Source organism: Elaeis guineensis, chromosome 9, assembly GCF_000442705.2.
Source record: "Elaeis guineensis isolate ETL-2024a chromosome 9, EG11, whole genome shotgun sequence".
NCBI classification, from domain to species: domain Eukaryota; kingdom Viridiplantae; phylum Streptophyta; class Magnoliopsida; order Arecales; family Arecaceae; genus Elaeis; species Elaeis guineensis.
In genome coordinates, this window is record NC_026001.2 from 6036289 (window position 1) to 6056645 (window position 20357).

Sequence of the window (20357 nt, forward strand, 5' to 3'; positions counted from 1 at the left end):
ATATTTTTGAAGAGTCAAAGATGGGAACACAACCAATCACTATATAAAAATGATGGAAGAATGGCCCATATCTTTTTCCTCTTTTTTATTTTTTTATAAAAATTCTCGTCGAGTTAGCAAATGTGTATTAAACATTGACCAAGAAGAGTAACAAACAATAATCAAACCAGGCTACAATGAGTTCATTTATTTTGGCTTTATCGCATCAAGTTTGTTTTATTATTTAAAAAAAAGTGCACACATGGCATAAATAAATTGCCAATTGGTTGATTTTCATAACTAAATTAAGATATTATATATTTACCAAATATTAGTGCTCGAGATGCATCTAGCCCATACTTGAGTCTTACATACATATACTCACCGTGCATCACCACATAACTATAGCTACTTCAATTTTATCAGATGCTACCCTCTTGATTGAGATTCTATTTCTTATAAAAAGAGAGAAACATATCAACCAGAAGTATGAATGTGTTTATGAGATCTCAGCTGCATCTCACTTATACAATCGTTTTACTTAATTAAGAATTTTGCAAAAAGACTTGTGACAAACAAGAAAATATTAAACATCACAAAGAGATCCACAAATATTTTTATACAACATACTCCAAAGTCTAAATTTTATATAATACCTGTTAATCAAGAATTGATATATATATATATATATATATATATATATATATTGTCAACTTGTTCCATTTTCATAAATCTGTTGGCTTTATGCAAAACTAATATAAGATTCAAAAAATATAAGGCATATCTAAAGATCTATTCATAATTTTTTTCTCAGGTTTATATGTAACTAGTTATAAATTAAAAATCATAAATAATAATAATTATAACAATCCAGAATCTTATCTAAAAAGACTAGCAGAAAGATATAACTTAAATATTTTGGTCGAAGTATTTAAGATCTTTCCAATGAATATCTAATTTGAAATTAAATATACATCTGTACGGATTTTCACAATAATACTTTTGTAATAACCCAATATCTCATTCAAAAAAATTAGCCAAAAGATATTATTTGAATTCATTGATCCTATATAAGTATCCAAGATTTTCTCAATGAATAATCGATGTAGGACTAAATACACGTTTACACGAATCCTCACATATAATAATAATAATATTAATTTCATTATCATCATTTATCATGTTCCATGTAGCGATTGTAAATATATTACAATTTATGCACAAAGAGGCAAATCATACAGTAGTTTGGATTTTATCTTTTGTGGCCACTTATATAGGGGTTCTCTTATAGGACACTATCTTCGTTCTTCTTTTTCTGCTCTTAAAAATTTTGTATGATAACTCTCATGGATGCATTTATATATGTTATATTAAAACTAATCATAGGTCGAGTGCCAGGCTTAAACTATATTCAGTTACAATTTGATATGTTATAGATCATATCTATTTAAAATTTGATATGTTATATGTCCTAGTTGAATCCATGATAAGCTCTACGCTACATGTGGTATGGTTCATCCTCTTTACCCAAACAAAAGAAATATGGTTTACTATTTAATGCAAATGCTTGAAAGTGTGGATCCACATTCTAAACCTAAGGCGGGGGGGAGGGAGAGCACCACTACGATACCATCTTTCTGATGGTTTCTAGGTCTAAATTTTTCCTTTCTAATATGTTTTCACGTGGCAATTTGACCTAATTGTCTGGTTTCAAATCCCATTAGTTAAAATGATGCCCCTTTTTTTTAAGGCAGGATTCCAGTAACACGTTACCCATAGTAATTAGAGATGTAGGATTTGAACTTTTAACAGAAAACCACTGCATTAATTTTTTATTAACGTAAGGTAGGTATTGTTTACCAAAAAAAAAAAAAACGTAAGGTACGTATCTCCATTGACTCCCTAACGGTGTCCCCATCGTCGGCTGAACCGAGAGAATGAGTTCTAAATTTTTTGTTTTTACTCAACCAGAAAATTACTAAAAAACATAAAACGAGAGGAGTACGTTTAAAGTTCAAACTTCTGAACCCCACCACCACCCATCGGTGGAGCCGTTAGGAGTTCGGAGGAGGGAGAGCCAGATCTGTTCCTCCGCCGCCATGCCGACCAATGGCGGCTTCTCCCCCTCCTCCTCCTCCTCCACCAGCACCACCACAGCGTCCTCCTCTTTCGCCGCCGCCCCCGACCAAAACCCTAATCCCAGGGGCAACAACCCCATGCAGTATTTGTGGGACTCCATCAATAAGGCCCGATCCCGCATCCACGCACTCGCCGCCCTCCTCTCCGCCCCCGACCTCGCCTCCCTCGCCGACTCCGATCGGCCTGCCCGCTCCCTCCTCGACTCCCCCGACGCCTACGCCGCCGTCTCCGCCGCACTCTCCGCCCCCCTCTCCGGCTCCGGCGACGACCCCCTTTGCCAGTGGCTCTATGAGACGTTCCAGTCCTCCGACCCCGACCTCCGCCTCGTCGTCCTTTCCTTCCTCCCCCTCCTCTCCGGCCTCTACCTCTCCCGCGTCGTCGCCACCTCCGCCGCTCACCAGCCCTCCCTCGCGGGCTTCGAGGCCGTCCTCCTTGCCCTCTACTCCACAGAGGTTAAGGCCCGCGCCGGCAAGCCCCTCCTCATATCCGTCCCCGACCTCTCCCAACCCTCCCTCTACCATTTCCCCCGCCCTCCCGCCACCACCGCCGGCCCCCGGGGCTCCGCCGCCTCCGCTCCTCCACGCCCCGCCGCCCAGCCCTCCATTGGCGTCCTCTCCCCTCCCCTCGAGCCCCAGATCGCGGTCAAGTCCACCAAGCGCGCTTGCATTGTTGCCATCGCCCTCGACTGCTACTACAAGACGATCGCCCTCATGCCGGGCCGATCAAAGATCGATCTTTGCGAGTTCGTCGCCTCCTGGGCCGGCCAGGACTGTAGCTGCCGCTTCGAGCTTGACGATGAGCCCAATCTCTCCTGTACCTCCTCTCCATTCTCCTCGCCAGAAATTAGGAACTTCTTCGAGGATGACGGTGGGGTCGGTAATGCGGCAGTGGAGATGGGTAGGCTAGGGATTCAAGAGAGGCCCAACGGCCACCAATGCAATGGGGAGGAGGGCGGCAGGGCTTCAAGGGGGTCGAGGGTGCCACTCCCATGGGAGCTCCTCCAGCCGGTGTTGAGGATCTTGGGTCACTGCCTTCTTGCACCACTGAACCCACAGGAGGTGAAGGATGCTGCATCCATGACCGTGCGGTGCGTGTATGCTCGGGCATCTCATGAGCTGGTACCACAGGCGATCTTGGCCACCCGCAGCTTGATTCAGCTGGATAAGAGTGCTCGGAGGGCAGCGAAGGCACCGATGATGGCAGGGACACCAGGCACGGCTTCCAATCCAAACACGCCGAGCAAGCCGAAGAAGCCAGAAATCCTGTTGGTCTCAAAATGATCGGTTAGTTGATGATTTACCTTGACGAATGGAAATTATGTGGTTCTGCAATCTATTGATGTTGCTTTAGGTGTTTGCTTTGTGGCCTCCTGGAAGAACTGAGATCATTATCAATAGCAGCATAGATTATGTAAGAAGTTTGTGGAGCATATTTTTATTCTCGTTTAGTGATTATGAATGTACTTTTTGTGTCTTTTGGTACTCTGGGATTACAGCTACATACTATTAGATGCAGTGTTGTTTACCAATGAAAATTAGTCCTTGTTCATTAGAGATTTTGTTCAGTGATTCTTGTATCTTATCTTATATACTATGTCGTTTCTTTTCCTTTTATCTCCCTCATGACACCATACCTTCACTTGAATTCTAGCTCGCACTTCCTTGAGAACACCAATAGTGGATGGAGGTACAAATATGTCCTATAACTGTTGGGGACTTTACTCTCAGCATTCTGATAAAGTTGAAGCTAGCTATGTAATTTGTCTAGCCATGTGTTTAACTGCTAATTGGCATGTTAAGAAAGCAATTGGCAGTGGTTCAGTGCATAAAATTTCATAAATCCATCTGTCTTGGGTAGATTTGTTCTGGTTGCAACGTTTTACGCTCTCCTGTATATTATCCATTTTAGTCATCTCGAAACATTTCTTCTTCTACATCCTTGTTAGATATCTTCCCTCAGTTTTGTATGTTATATGTTTGGAATTTAGGGATAAATGCAGGTTGCGTGGACAGAGTAGATAGGTACACAGACAAAATTAAGCCCAAATTGATGAGATCATGTTGTTGATGGTCATAAAAACATAAGGGAATGGATGTAATAGTAGCTTAAAAGGAGAGTCCTCACATCATGGGGGAGCAAAAATGATTTCCCATGGGCTTTTACCAGGTCATGCAGGCCAGATGACTACTTTGCTATATCGGGATCATGGAAGTTGGATTATAGGTGTGTGTGCTTATGTTCTCAAGGCCCTAAGGAATTTCGTGTTGCTATCACTATTTTGTCTTATAATTTGCTATTAGGAAGAATGCAGCAAAGCTTCCTTTCTATAAATTCCAAAAGCATCCTGAAAAGCATTGCTTCCTTCAAAGGACAAAATAGTGAAGGAGAATAGCTTGCTTTATAATCTATCATTTTAACTTGTTACCTAGGTACCTTCTTTGTCAACATTGAGGACCTGTAAGCAGCAGCAACCACAAAAATAGAAAAAGTTTTTTTTTTAAAAAAAATTTATGTTTCTATTGTCGAGAAGCCTAGTTTTCTTTTTGATTTGATGCCCAATCATTTGATGTTTCTCTCACTGGAACTTGGAAGGAGTGTTATGGCATGCAAAAGTCTTATTATGATTCCTCTTATTTTGGGATGGTAATGGGGATGATTGTTACTCGATAGGGCAAAAATTCAGCTTGAATGTATCATGTGAATCTTAGGAGGCAAGGTTTTAAAATATAGTAAACTAATCGCTCATTTTTAAACATTTTGGTGGTTACCAACCAAATTGAGTGAGTTAACAGGTTGGGTTAGATAAATAGAATGTTCATTGCAAAAGAAATTATGGTTTATTGGACTTCAACATTTCATACATGTTCATATGAGTGATTGTATCTACATAAATAACGATGACAATCTGATACCTAATGCAGCAGTCTAACAAAAGATCATTAGCTAGTAGATATGAGAGATATTACTTAACAACAGGGATTCAGATCCTAGCCCACGGGACATCGGGACGGGATACCATCCCATGTGATGGGACAAGCCGTCCTGCTAGCATCCTAGTGTCTCGATCAGGATGCCTTTGAATATCCTCTGTCCCAAGTGTCGGGACGGGATGGGACGGCGACGCATCCCATTTTATAGAAAAATCGGAACAGCTTCATCCTACAGGATTTAAAACCTTGGTTAACAATGGTACTAACATGGTTTCTTATATGTCTCTTTGATATTTCAGAGGATGAACTCAGTTACGAATGTAGTTTATTTGGGATTTACTATGAATCCATAGCATTGAATTGAGTTTAAATTTGGAACATAAACTAATGTTTTTCAAACAATTGAAGTCTTCTAATCGTGGAAACATCAAGAGTTTGTGAGTTTACAACAGGAGCCTTCAAAATTTTGTCCAGCTGTGGAGGAGACATATGCAGGTGCCTTTACTTGGCAGCTGCACACCACACAGACGTTTTGAATGGTGGTCCCCAGAGTAGAAGCCAGTGATATCTTTTTTTGATGGAAAAGGCCAGTCATATTGGTAAAGGTCCATTATTTTGTTCTCCCATGTAATTATATCCCTTGGTTTTATTCATATGCAACAGTAGGTCATACATCTTTGCTTCAAAGTGTAGGATGGGCAAGGTTTATGCGAAAGTGGCCATGATGACAATTGTATATATATGTGCAAAACCTGGTGGATTGCATGATCTAAATGATGCATATGCCATGTAATCATGTTTCCTAAGAAGATCCCCACTCCACCCTTCGCAGCACATCATCTCGTTGAAAGCTCTGCTTCATCTTCGTTCTACCTGATATGTGGATTGGCTGTCATTGGAGATATCTTTTGTTGTCTTGGGATCAAGGTTTTAAGTTCTGGTGGGATGGGGGCATCTCAGCCATCTCGTTCCTATAAGAAAACGGGAGACTCCGAAACTCCGAAACTCATCTATGCAGGGAAAGAAAAGGGGAAAAAAAGAAAAAAAGATGAAGAAAAGGAAAAGTGAGAAGAAAAAGGAAAGCAGGGAATGGAGGGAGAAGAAAAAGAACGAAAGAAAGGATGAGGTGGGACAGAGGGGTGTCCGGTTCCATGGAGAAACCGAGACACCTCTGTTGCATACGATTTAAAGCCTTGTTTGGGATGCTTATTTTCTTTATTTGTCTTTCTCAACCTTTTATCATTCTTCTGTACCAAAACTGCAGATTTACCATGCATTCCTGTCCTTTGGCTTGTTACTTGAGTCATCCAAATGTTCTTGAACCTGCAGGATGTGGCTGCTGTCTCGAGCAAGAGGTGTACTCTTATTTTTAGACGAGGTTACCATGGAAGGCTAAGTTGGTTAGAGAGGGCTGTGATTTGATTGCTTTACAATGTTTATAGTTTTTGAACTAAATCTTTGATGAACTAGCTCAGTGGAATATACATACAAGCATATATCCTTTTTTTTTTATGGCAAGTATCTGACTGGCACTCATGATTCCACCTTGTTTTCACCAAACATGTCCTCGCTATATTGGAAGGAGTCCCAGACTCTGGGTAGGCCTAACAGATTTGTTTTACTCTGTTTCTTGGTCCTAGGTTATTAATATTTTTGGGTGTTGTGCGTTGCACAAGATTTTTGTGAAAACACGTTTGTTTTGAGATGACAATTTTTCCGCATTTAGATAGATAATACAATATTTATGAGGATTACCATCATATTTAGGTCATGAAGCATGTGCATGGCTTTCTGAAAATTGATGCTTCTTGGCTGCTTGGGACCTTGGGTAACAAAGGTGAGCATCTCAGATGCACTGTTTATTTGTGAAGAATTACAAAAGAAATGGTTATTTTACAGTTAAAGTGTTGTCAATGTCTGAGCTTTTCCTCACTGTTCTCTAGCTCATTGCTTTGCAAGTTCAAGCGAACAAACCAATTCTGGACAGCAGATAAAACAATCTGTTTTCTACTGGTTACAATAGCAGGAATTTTTCTCAATTAAGCATGGCATTGTGCATATAATGTCTTTGATCCGAAATAGTTGTACAGGTGGGCATGATGATTCTCCTTTTCTAAATAAGAAAATAAAACCTGGGAGAATAACTTAAGGCGGAAATAAACCTGTTACTGAATAACCTCTTATGTGACTGATATCAAGGCATATTATTCAGAGTCTGCTAAGAGACTTAGATATAATATATGTAAATATACGCCTGGGTTTGAAAGAAACAATAGATGCTGAAGCTGGGGAGAACAGGAAGAATCAGAAGGTCGTTGATCTTGCAATCCGAGGATTTTCTTCTGTTAAATGGATTGCAGTATCTGATACAAGGATTTGGTGAGGAAGGAGACTCAGAACCATGATTGTGATGCATCCGACGCACTGCTTCAAGAACAATTCCTAAGATATACAAGAAATTGTACACAAAATATAAGATATACAAGAAATTGTACACAAAATATTGTCTAGCAACCAAAAGAGTCTTTGGAGAACATATGATAACCACATCCACCTTCCATAAAAAAATTTAAAAAAAAAAGAAAAAAAGAAAAATTACAAAAAAAAAAAATAACCACATCCATCATAAAGAATTAAAATAGCCATGTCAATTGGTAAATTTGGCTGAGAAATAACATGTTAATTTTTATAAATACTTCGACACTAGCACATATACCAACAAAATCAGAATGAAATACTTTGTTTGGTGGCTCACCAAATATCAATTGATCCGATCCGAATGGGTAAATTTTATCCAATCTAATAAAAATATAAAATGAATGTGTTCTAGATAAAATATCCAAATAGCTATAAATCAGATACAGATAATGATATATTCCGTTTTGAAGCCGATTCTATATAATCTTAATCCGAATTTCTCTTTTAAAATTATAATTATTTTAAAATATTTACATGATAATTTTTATGTTAAATTTTGACGTTTCGAATTCGATCCTCAGAAGCTCATCATGAAGGAGCCCACATAAGAAAGCCGTAGAGAGAGAACGAGAGCAGAGATTTGTATAGCGATGAGAGTAGCAGACAAAGGCTGTAGCGGCTGAGAGCGGCTCGTGAAGCTGAGAGAACTACGGAGGATCTTTTTTGGATTTTTTGTGAGAGTTTTTGTAAGCAGTTATACTTGTTGAGAGAAATTGATGTACAGAGTTGAGAGGATGTGATCTCTTTTGTATTTATTTTTTTCATAGTGAAGCTTACATGTCCCGTGAAGATAAACTTGAACTGATCCACATATTTAATTATCTTTTTTTTTTAATTTTTTCTTTCTTTCTGTTGTGGTATCGACATCATTATTTAGATTAGCGATCTTAGACGAAGAATCCGTATTCTATACTCGTGAAAAATCTTTTCTAACATTTTATCCAATTTGATCTGATCCATCTAACTATCTTATCTACTTGATTTAATCTAATCTGACCCGACCCTCATATCTACTCTATCTAATCCGACTCAACCCAAAATGGATATGGAACGGATATAGATACGAAAAATTTAATTATGAGACTGATGCAGATATTGACCAACCCAATATCTATTACCATCCTTAATAAATAACCCCCATCGCCCCCCAAAGTAAGGTCTCACTAGACTCCCACCATTACATGGCTTGAAGAAGGTCAAATGCATGCATCTTATCCCATGTGCAAGAAATTATTTCCATGTTTCTAACCTACAACCTTTGTGTCGTAATCGAACAATCTTACAGTTGCACCATGGAATGAATAACCAACATAAAAGCATAGGGCACGCAAGACAGATTCTGGTTTTATAGTGGAATTTGCAATCGAAACTTTTCTAGAAATTTGTTCAGATTAACATTCACAGTTGCAAGATAAATATCACCAAAGCAAAATAATGGGACCACTGCAAGAAGACTTTGCAAATTTCAAACATTCTCAGATACCTATAGCAAGGAAGACTCTGCCAAAACAGTCCATCCAGAAAAAGTCACAGTCATGATGGATTACAATCGACGACTAGTTTATTCTGCACGACAAGCCTAAGATACATCAGACAGCGACAGATACAGACAGAAGCGGCAAAGAAGTTTGATTACAACGCAAAATTAAAACAACTCTTTTATAGCTCGGAAGATGCAAGGCAGATCTTATAGCTCAGAAAGATGAAAGGCTGATCAATGTAAATCAGAGCCTCGTGCACGCATCATTCGCTTCCAGTGGCCATCAAAAATTCACCCTCGCATACCAAATCACCACCAACATATGCTTTCCCATCCATCTTCGCTATCCCAAAGCGTTTTTGCAGTTTGATCAGTGTCATCCTCATTACCAAGGTGTCCCCCGCGATCACAGGTTTCCGAAACCTCACTTTGTCAATCCCAGCAAAAAAGAAATTCTCACGAGAGCCACCCACTTCCGGTTGCAGCATTACGAGACCGCCAACTTGAGCCATGGCCTGCAAGGCACCTCCATCATTATTTATCAGAAGTACACAAAATGTACAGTGCTGTCTCAGCTAAAAACAAGGTCATGGTGATGTTAGAATTACAGGTAACATCCAAACAAACTGCAAGCACATAGCATAGCATTCAGAGAAAATACAATCCGAGTTTTACCCTGTTATAGAGTCAACCATTAGGATGGCCTTCCCTTGAACATATGCTTTTCAAGGACTCTGACCAAGCTTAGATTTAGTTTAACAAACACTAAGTATATAAGATGGAACATTTTCTTTTCTGAGGGGTATTTGTACACAGTGGAACATTAAACAAGCCTATTTCACATGGGACTCAAAAGTCCTATGTGCTATAGCAATGTTAGATTACATGATCTGCAGTGATTCAGCAGATGAAAGGTTTGGTTTAATTGTTCCTGATTGAGATCATATTGATTTTCAAGCCAGCATTGTCCAATTTCCAGGTGCATCATCGTAGTGATGCTCAAGCCAAGAAATCAAAGTCTAAGAACATCTACGACAGACAATCAAAGCTTTGATAAGTCATGGCAGCAAAGAGCAGCTAATGTATGGAACAATGAAGTTTCAGCCTATAGTATTGATTTGGCATCACCAATAAACAAACTAGAAATGATATGCTACTAAAACATTAATATCTAATACATGCAGCATGGTCTATCCAAGAGACCATTTGCAGCAGGTGCTGCGTGCATCCACTATGCCAAGTTGCCGAGCACCAAGTTTATTGGGGCAGAAATTTGCATACAAAATTCAGATTTGGACCCTTCACTTTGAGCATACATTATTGCTCAGTTTAAATTGAACCTAGACGCAAAATAACCTATCTGTGGATTTCAAGTACCTGTTTTTAACCTCTACTAGAACTACTTCCAATGGGTTTCTTTAAAATGAATCCTCTTTTAAGATCTAATCTGAAAACAGCCTGACTGAGAAAATCATTGACACTATTTATAGGAAATAGTCTGCTCCAAATTAATTATTGTCTTTTTGCTTAGTTTAGGAGATGCACCAAGGCCACAAGTTATCCTATACGTGTTTCAAGCTGGGAACTTAGGAGCTGGAAACAAGACAGCTAATATTCAAATGATACCTCAGGAGGAGTATGCAAGGAACTTTGTTATTATCTTCAAAAGGACAGTAACGACAGCGTGCCTGCTAACTAGTTCCTTTGCAAAGTCACTGTGGACACAAGAGTCAAATGATTAAAAAGGATTGGCACTAGGAAGTTTTGAGATATTCACCAAGGTTTTCTGTACTCACTTGGCCTACGGACTGACTCAACAAGATATTCATATGGTGTAGGGCCTCAATAAGATATTGTACAAACACATGATACAGCTATTATCACACCTCCAGCAATATACTGTGTCAGTATGAGGGTGTACCATACCAATCCAACTCATACCAGAGAGTCTGATATAAGACAGAAAGCCCTAATCTTCACAAACAAAAAAGGCCAAGAACGATCAGAAATCCTACATGAAATAAAATACATGAATGTAATACTTAAAACAAATTATACTGTTTTAGAAGGATTGACTGGACATTAAGACATATGCACTTGATAAAGTTATCTAATATTCTCCAAACGAGGCTGATAGTAGTCTATTTTTCCTAGACCTCTGGATTACCTAAATAGTTCTGCCAATACAAATAACATGGCTTGACACTTGGTTATGGGTTTGGAAGAAGAGTTTCTAGGGATTAGGAATATCCAACATCTCCATATGCACCTACATCTGATACTCACACCCAAGTCTGCATAAAATAAGCATTGGCCCTTGACAACATCTCAGACCTTGTCTGGCAAGGATGGCAGAACACGGACATAAACTTTGGGATGAGTATGGCTTCACGTACGGCAAAGGAAGGTCATTATATACAAATATAAATAAAACGCCTTTTCAATGCTGAGCTTGTCACGGAGCATAACATACTACTCAATTCCAGGAAAAAAGAAAAAGAAAAATTGAATATACAAATATAAATAAAGATACCGTAACACCTGGGACTCAATGATCTGGTTTCAGGCTTAAAATAATTGGAACAAAGAAGCCATATTGGACGAGCCTCTTTGAAGAATAAATTGAATGTTTGTCTCTAACATGCATGGATGAAGTAAGTTGGGAGACACACGGCACAATCTTGGTGGCATGATGGATAAAATAGACAAATGTGAAACCAGACGTCTGTAATGTCCTCGAGTCAAGTGTGAAGGAAAATTCTAAAGTATGCTTCCTGATTACTTTAGGACATTAAAAATATTAAGATAGAGAATAAAAATGGTTAAGCGTACCGTGGGTGCATTGTAGAGAGCTGTTAAGCAGATCTAAAGAAGAAGAATTCACCATGTGTAAAAATGCAAGAGGTAAACAGTCAGCACTAATACTAATCTGTTTGGTAAATGACCAAGCAATGAACAATCGGTAGATGTGACGTGAGAGACACATAAACCCATTAAAAAAGCATCATGAGTTAACAAAAATTATGTCATAATTATTGCTTTATATTCATAAGGTGTAATTGGATAACAATAGAATAAGCATGTTTCTTCTAAACCATCACGGTAGTATAACTTCCAGAAATAGCTGAAACGTAAGATAAAGTAGTGAACAAAAACGTTACAAAATTATACCTCAACCATGAGAACACCTGGCATTATTGGTCGCTCCGGGAAGTGACCAGGAAAGAAGTTATCATTGATCGTGACATTCTTGATACCAACAGCAGTAACTCCAGGCTGGTACTCGATCACTCTATCCACTAGAAGAAACGGGAACCTAAAACCCAAAAGAAAAAAAAGAAAGCCAAAATTTAAGCCATCCATTGCATACACCAGATCTATTGAAACCAAGATCGCAACTTTTCCAAAGAAACCCACCGATGAGGTAAAATATCACGGATCTGGTTGATATCCATAACCGTTGGAAAAGGCGGAATCCCTTCAAGATCACATTTTTATAAGAACAAAGCAATTAAATCAGTCCAAACTAGCTATAAATCGGTTATCTGAGAGGAAAATAACCAAAATGGAACTTACTCTTCTCGATCGGGACTTCTTCTCAATTAAATCAGTCCAAACTAGCTATAAATCGGTGATCTGAGAGGAAAAGAACCAAATGGAACTTACTCTTCTCGATCGGGACTTCTTCTTCCGTCTTCACCGCGCTATCGACGGAGCAGCGAGTCAGGAAGCTTCTCCGCCTCTCCAATCCGAGCGCCCAAGCGGGAGATTTAGGGTTTGCGAGCGACAGAACGGGAGGAAAGCATTCCTTCGTTGAGATTTGGGGGAAGGAAAGGCGAGGAGGTCCGTATTGGAGCCATGGCAAGAGAGGAACGGATTGGAGTGAAGGGGAGGCGCGGAGAGGAGCGATCTCGTCATGGCGGAGGCTTCCATTCCGAAGAAGAGAAAAGGCTTTGGCGAGAGGGATAGGTACTGGAGAGGGGGTTTTATGGGTGGGACAGGGACAAGGGGCGGAGAGAACGAGAAGAGGCCGTTGGTTTTGGTGTATATAATTTCAGAGACTTTCCGTCCTACTGGTACTTCCCAACTGTAACAAACAAACGAGAGAGAGGGAGAGAGGCCTGCTAGGGTTATCAGCCTTGGAGTTTGCGGTGCCAAAACCGAGTCGGATCAGATACTTGATCAAAGATTAAGCTAGTAACTGAGAGTATAATCTTAACATGTGAGTTAGCCCAAATTATGAGATTTTGGACCCTACCTCATTCATGGAACTTGGCTTATAAAAGGTAACCATGTCCAATACTTTGTATGGTATTTTCTCGAGTGTCAAAACATAGAACCTCCTCCACGTAAGAGATTGGTGCAGCAACATGGCTATAGCCTTTGTTTATATAGCATTTCGAATCTTAGCAATTGAAAAATGGCATAAACAATGGGTTTTTTTTTTATGAATTATAAATTTGAGGCCTTTACCTTTCGTTGGTACATTCGATTACTTAAGATCTCCTTCTCCAATACTTTGAGTTGTTTTATGTCTTTGAAGACTTGTAATATTACAAGATCTATGAGTCTAATTCCTCTTTTGTTGCCCTTCTAATAGTCTGTTATATTAGATTGAAGTGTAAGAAGAGATTTGAAAGAAATTGAAAATTAAGAAAGAGGATGAATTGGAGGAAGAAGTGTTGAGAAGTAGTTAGTTAGCTGAACGATTTAAATTATGGTTAGCTGATGTAACAGCTAGTATACATGGCAAGCAGTTAGTGGCTTAGTTAGTTGAAGTTAGTTTCAATATGTTATACTATTATGAAATTTGTTACAGCAACCTGTATATAAGCTTTATACGACTGGAGCATTAATCAGTCAATAAAAAAAATTCTCAAACTGTTTCTCTCTTGATTTTAATATGGTATCAAAGCTCAAGCTCTGTTTTCTAATTCACAATGTCAAAAACAAAGACTAATCAATCGTAGGCTCAAGGAACTTCATTTTCTCCATTATCTGCTGTAGATATTCATCATCTGTAGATATTCATCATCCACTATTCATTCTGCCTTCGAATATATCTGGAGCGAAACTTATTTCGTATATACTTGAAGGTACTCACAATTATAGTGCTCGAAAACAATCAATGATTGTTGCATTGGAAGCGAAGAATAAGATCACATTTATTGATGGTTCATTCAAACCCCTGGATGAATCAGATCCTCTTTGGCCTCTCAGACATAGGTATAATAGTTTTATCAAATCGTGGCTTCTTTGTGCAATCTCGAAGAAAATTGCAGATACTATATTGTATCTTTCAACGGCTAGTAAAATTTGAAAAGAACTATCTCAGTATTATTCAGGTAATAATGCTACTAGAATTTTTTAGTTAAAAAAGGAGATTCATTCAATTAATCAAAGAACATATTCTATTGCTGTGTATTACTCTAAATTGAGGAAGATATGGGATGAGTTGCGAGAGTTAACAAGCAGAAATAATCTTGCTGGATCTATTGATTTTGATCATTGCAAAGAGTTTCTCATGGGACTCAATGAGTCTTATAGTGCTGCTCGTAGTCAACTTCTTATGATGATCCTCTATCCACAGTTACTCAACTGTATGATAAATTGGTACAAGAAGAGTCTCAAAGGCATATCTGTGCCGCTCAACCGGTTTCAGCTGCTTTGATTGCTCAGGGAACTACCAATGCTGCTTATAATCCTAATTACAAAGGGAAGAGAAATATGAATGTGATATGTGAGCATCGTAATGAGCCTGGTCGTAAGAAAGATTCTTATTACAAACTTATTGAATATCCCCCTAACTTCAAGTTTAATAACCCTCGTGCAAAGGCTAATGGTACCTATCAGTCTTCTAATTCTTAGCAAACTCAGGCTATCAGAAGTCAAGTTGCTCAAACTACTGAAGATTCTGTTTCTAATAATTCTAGTATTCCAGGTTCTCATTTAACTATTTTTGAAGATTTCTTTACTCAGGCTCAGTTGCAGCAGATAGCCTCTTATCTCCAGTCTATCTCTGGCAATACTCTAACTGCATCATCTTCTGAATATGTATCTATAGTTGGTATTGTTAATACACTTGCACTTTCTATATTACCATCTTATTAGATCATAGACAGTGGTGCATCCGACCACATTACACACTCCTTATCCCATTTTCATACTAAAACATCTATTTTAGATTCTCAAGTTAAGCTTCCAGATGGTGGTTTAGCTTCTATCATACACACAGGTCACATTAACTTGCAATCCAACCTGTCATTAAAAAATACTCTTTGTTGTCTTTAATTTCACTTCAATCTACTATCTGTCAGCAAACTAATCAAAGATCTCAACTGTAGTGTTACTTTTCTTTCTGATTCTTGTATTATACAGGACCTGCAATCGAAGAAGCTATTGGAGATTGGTAAAGAATAGCCAGGCTTATATTGTCTACAGTCAATTTCACCAACCATCTTATCCATTCATCAAGGCTACTCATCAAGCAATCAAGAGAACATTCCTTATTCAATTTGACACGCTAGGTTAGGCCATAGTTTATTTCTAAAAATAAAATCTTTGATTCCTCATCTTTCTCAATGTAATAAAATTATCTATGACACTTGTGCTTATTCAAAGCAATCAAGGATTCCATTTTCAATTAGTACTTCTGTTTCTTCTCGGGTGTTTGATCTATTTTATATGGATATATGGGGTCCCTATAAGATTGTGTCTTGAACTGGTGCAAGGTATTTCTTAACTATTGTTGATGACATTAGTAGAGTCACTTAGACTTTTCTAATGGCCTCTAAAACTGAAGCTAATTTTCATATTAAAAATCTTATTCATCTGATTCAAAATCAATTTCAAATTATTGTCAAAAAGGTCAGAATAGATAATGGTCTTGAATTTTTTTCTCAGGACTTGATTTCTTTTTTCCAATCCTTGAGTGTCATACATGAAAGTTCTTGTGTGCATCCCCAATAGAATGATCTGGTGGAGAGGAAGCAAAGACATATTCTTGAAGTGGTGTGAGCCATATATTTTCAAGCAAATTTTTTCAAATCTTTTTGGAGTGATTGCATTCTTGCTGCCACATATTTGATTAACAAGTTACCTACTCCTATTTTACAAAATAAAATACCTTTTGAAGCCTTATTTGGTTTTCCTCCTCCATTGAATCATTTGAGAATCATTGGATGTCTTTGCTATGCAACAACAACTGTTCCTCACAAAGATAAGTTTGATCAACAAGCTGTTAAAAGTATTTTATTAGGTTATCCTCAAGGTCAAAAAGGATATGTACTCTATGATCTTACCACTAAGCAGTCATTTGTATCAAAGGATGTTATCTTTAATGAAACTATTTTTTCTTTTCATGACTCTCCTATTTCAAATCAACCAATTTTTTTTTCACCTCATATACACTCAGCAGATATTTTTGATCTCTTAACTCTTCTCATTCATCAATCTCCACATGTTTCTACATTAAATGCTCCTTCTTTAACAGCTCCTTCTCCACCTATTACTCCTTTTTTACAAATTTTTCTGGATCCTATACCTCAGTTATTACTATCTTTACCTATTAGAAGGAGTTTCAGACCAGCCAAACCACCAACTTGGCTTAAAGACTATAGCTGTAATGCTGTTCCAGCCAAATCTCAGTCTTCTTCAACATCTTTCTCTCCAAGTATTCTTTATTCTCTTTCTTCTGTTTACTTACCTAATTTTTTTTTTTCAAATTACCAAGCATATATCACTCAACTTAATCATATTCAGGAATCTAAAAGCTATGCAGAAGCTGTTCATGATCCTAGATTGGTGCAGCCAATGTAAGAGAAACTTACAGCCTTAGAGCAAAACAATACTTGGTAGTTAGTGACTTTGCCACAAAAAAAAGTACCCATTGGGTGCAAATGGGTGTACAAAGTAAAGTTGAAATCAGATGGATCTATTGAAAGGTTTGAAGCCAAACTTGTGGCTAAGGGTTACACACAGCAGGAGGGTATGAATTTTCACGAAATTTTTTCACCAGTGGCCAAAATGTCTACTGTTCGAAATCTATTAACAGTTGCTGCTATCAAGAAGTGGCATTTATTTCAAATAGATGTCAATAATATATTTTTAAATGGGGATCTTAACGAAGAGATTTATATAGACTTACCTCTTGGTTATCATTTAACCCATCCAGAGCAAGGGGTGACAGGTACATAAGTCTGCAGACTTATCGAGTCTCTGTATAGGTTAAGGCAAGCCAGCAAGCAGTGGTTTGCAAAATTATCTTCAGCTATGATTACTAATGATTTTGTGCAATCTAAGTCTGATTATTCTCTCTTCATAAAGCATTCTAACTCTGGAACTTTAATCATTTTAGTTTATATTGATGATTTGAACATTACAGGTATAATGTTGAAGAAATAAATAAGCTTAAAAAATATGTGAATACATAGTTTCTCATCAAAGACTTGGGAAGCTTGAAATACTTTCTTGGTTTGAAAGTTGCACAGTCAGATAAAGACATCTATATCTTTCAGAAAAAGTATGCATTAGAGTTGCTTCAGGATTTGGATCTTACTACAAGTAAACCAGCAGCGACACCAATGGAGCAGAACTTAAAATTGCACAATGATTAAGGTGACTTACTTCCTGATACTATAGTTTATCAGAGATTAATTGGTCAGTTGATTTATTTAACAATTATGAGGCTAAATATTATATTTGTTGTGCAAAATTTAAGTCAATTTATGCACTCTCCAAGAAAAGCTCACATGAAAACTACTTATCATGTAATGAGATATATTAAAGCTTCATCAGGATAGGGGGTGTTTATGTCTGCTACAAGTTCTTTAACCTTGAAGGATTTTTGTGATTCAGACTAGGCTAGCTGTCCTAATACTAAAAGATCTATTACAGGGTACTGTACTTTGATTGGAGATTCTTTTGTATCTTGAAAAGCAAAAAGGCAGCACACTATCTTCAGATCATCAGCAAAAGCTGAATACAGGTCCAGGATTGACCTCACTTGTGAATTGATCTAGTTGAGAAGCTTATTATTTGAAATGAGAGTAAAGTTGAAAGAAGCTACTCCAATGTATTGTGATAATCAAGCAGCATTATATATAGCTCGGAATCCAGTATTTTACGAGTGTACTAAACACATAGAACTTGATTGTCATTTGGTCAGGGACAAATTGCAAGAAAAAGTGATATCTACTGAGTTTGTGTAATCACAAGATCAGTTAGTTGAGCAACTTGTATATAAGTTCTACAAAACTGAAGTATTAATCAATCAATAGAAAAAAATTTCAAACTGTTTCTCCCTTGATTTTAATAAGAAGAAAATAAACATCAAGATGGATGTTCCATGAACCGAGTATCCCTTGTAAGGTATCATTATAGGCTGTATGGACCAATCAACTAACTTATTCCACTTGTAGGGTGCATGTCTAATTTCTTGTAATCAAAGATCTTACATTAATTTTTTTATCTCAACTTGCCAATTGAGAAAGAAAGGAAACAAAAATAGGCTCTTTTTCCTAATAGAAGAATTAATGAAAGGAGAACTGAAACAATTGGATGTGGAAAAGCCTTGGATAATCTTCAATTAATAGAATATAAAATAGAAATAAAATGAAAATATTTAGTTACGTTAAAAGATGCATTGTCCCTACCTTTGTGGATTGAGGCTATTTGTTAAATAAATATGAGAGTGTAAGATGTAAATAACTGCAAATCAACATGTCTCAGCAAATTTGAACAAAAAAACCAACCTTTTTGTTAGGAAAAAATGAAAATATATTGCTTTACAACTCTTAAAGGATCAAGACTTAGTATATGCTACATAGGAGTCTTAGCACTGATAGTAGTCTAGTGATATCCAATTATACTGTCACTAGGAATGGGACATGGAATAGTGATATAGCTTACTAGTTCAGCTTTCTCCTTAAGGTATGATAATTCTTGAAGTTTTTTCCTCTTTGAAGGACCTAACTTTTGGATGGAGAATAAAATTTAATCAAAATTTTAGATAAAAAAAAATTATGGACTGAGGAAGAATCGAGCCATGAAATGGCTAATAACATGGGTAAGATGTGACGAAAATCTCCTCAGCAACTGCTTTTGTTTATATGGATGTGCACTAGACTAAAGTATCTATGAAAATAACTCAGCCAATGGTAACTTTCTAAAATTGATAAAAAATTTTAGATGCATCCAAATCATCAAATTCTTGTCTCTTTTTTCTCTAAGGGACATAATAAAATCTATTCTTCCAACAAAAATAAGTGAATATGATACAAGATATAGTTAATTTAGGTTATCTGGCCTGCAATATGATTCATTAATATTTATCTTAAATAATCTACAAATCTTTAAGGAGAATTACTTGGTTCTCAAAAATAGATCAATTCAAAATAGAGAGGCTCCTATATAGTTAGGATCCAAAATCAAATGGCATAGTCGTACGGATGGCAACAGATAGGATTTGGATCGAGTATTGTACTATCTATCTTCAAATCCGAACTTAATATCCTATACCCAAATCCTATCCGATATCCAATTGGATAAGAAAAAAGATATCCATCCCCATATCCAATGGATTCGAGGATACTCATGGATAATCCATTTCTCTATATCCAACCCATATCCGTCCCATACCCATCCCATACCTAAAAAAATAAATAAGTAAGATAATTTTATGCATATTATCAATCAAAATAAAATTATCAATTCAATATAGAACATAATTTATAAGTTTAGATTTATAGAAATCAAATATAGAAATAAAATTATATTTCAACATAGAATATATAAATAATCAAAATAATTTTTTGCATATTATCAATCAAAATAAAATTATCAATTTAACATAGAACATAATTTATAAGTGCAGATTTATAGAAATTAAACATAGAAATAGAACTATCATTCAACATAAAACATAATCATTAAATCCATTATTTCATCAATGAAATTTTAGTATAGTACTAAAAAAATAGTGAACTTGAATATCAAACTTCTAAATAATTCTATGAAGTGACAACTGCAACTCCACAAATCATTCAAGGCAAATAGTAGGCTCTGCAACAAGTAATCAAAAGAAATGAATATGTAACTAAGTAAATATATATAACAAAATTAAAAAAATAATCATAAAGTGAAAATATTATTACTTGAACAATCCAAATGACCATCATCATCATCATCATCATCATCGTAATCATTTGTAGCTAATGATCCATCTATTAATGATTCAAAATAAGACAAACACATTAATATAGTAAAAAATATACAACCTAATAGACAATGTTAAATTTAATTTATTTTTTTTTAGAAGTCAATAATCAATTTTGAGCATACATCAATGCCTC

At 36.9% G+C, this 20357-nt stretch overlaps 2 protein-coding genes across 2 annotated transcripts; one reads left to right on the top strand and one right to left on the bottom strand.

Annotated features, from left to right (window-relative positions):
* The first annotated feature begins 1988 nt into the window (after positions 1-1988).
* Positions 1989-6557, top strand: LOC105051937 (uncharacterized). Its single transcript, XM_073243748.1, has 2 exons — positions 1989-5647; positions 5742-6557. Exon 1 carries the CDS (start codon positions 2079-2081, stop codon positions 3396-3398), a length of 1320 nt encoding a protein of 439 aa, XP_073099849.1. The 5' UTR covers positions 1989-2078; the 3' UTR covers positions 3399-5647; positions 5742-6557.
* A 2424-nt stretch (positions 6558-8981) lies between these two features.
* Positions 8982-13119, bottom strand: LOC105051936 (uncharacterized). The gene is given in 5 exon segments (XM_010932586.3): positions 8982-9521; positions 12178-12322; positions 12424-12484; positions 12673-12807; positions 12810-13119. Coding segments are annotated over 5 exon segments (723 nt in total). The 5' UTR covers positions 12940-13119; the 3' UTR covers positions 8982-9269.
* Between the last annotated feature and the right edge of the window lie 7238 nt (positions 13120-20357).

What these genes read in the sequence shown, in the direction of transcription:
- LOC105051937 (XM_073243748.1), top strand. Translation starts at nt 2,079, where the DNA reads ATGCCGACCAATGGCGGCTTCTCCCCCTCCTCCTCCTCCTCCACCAGC.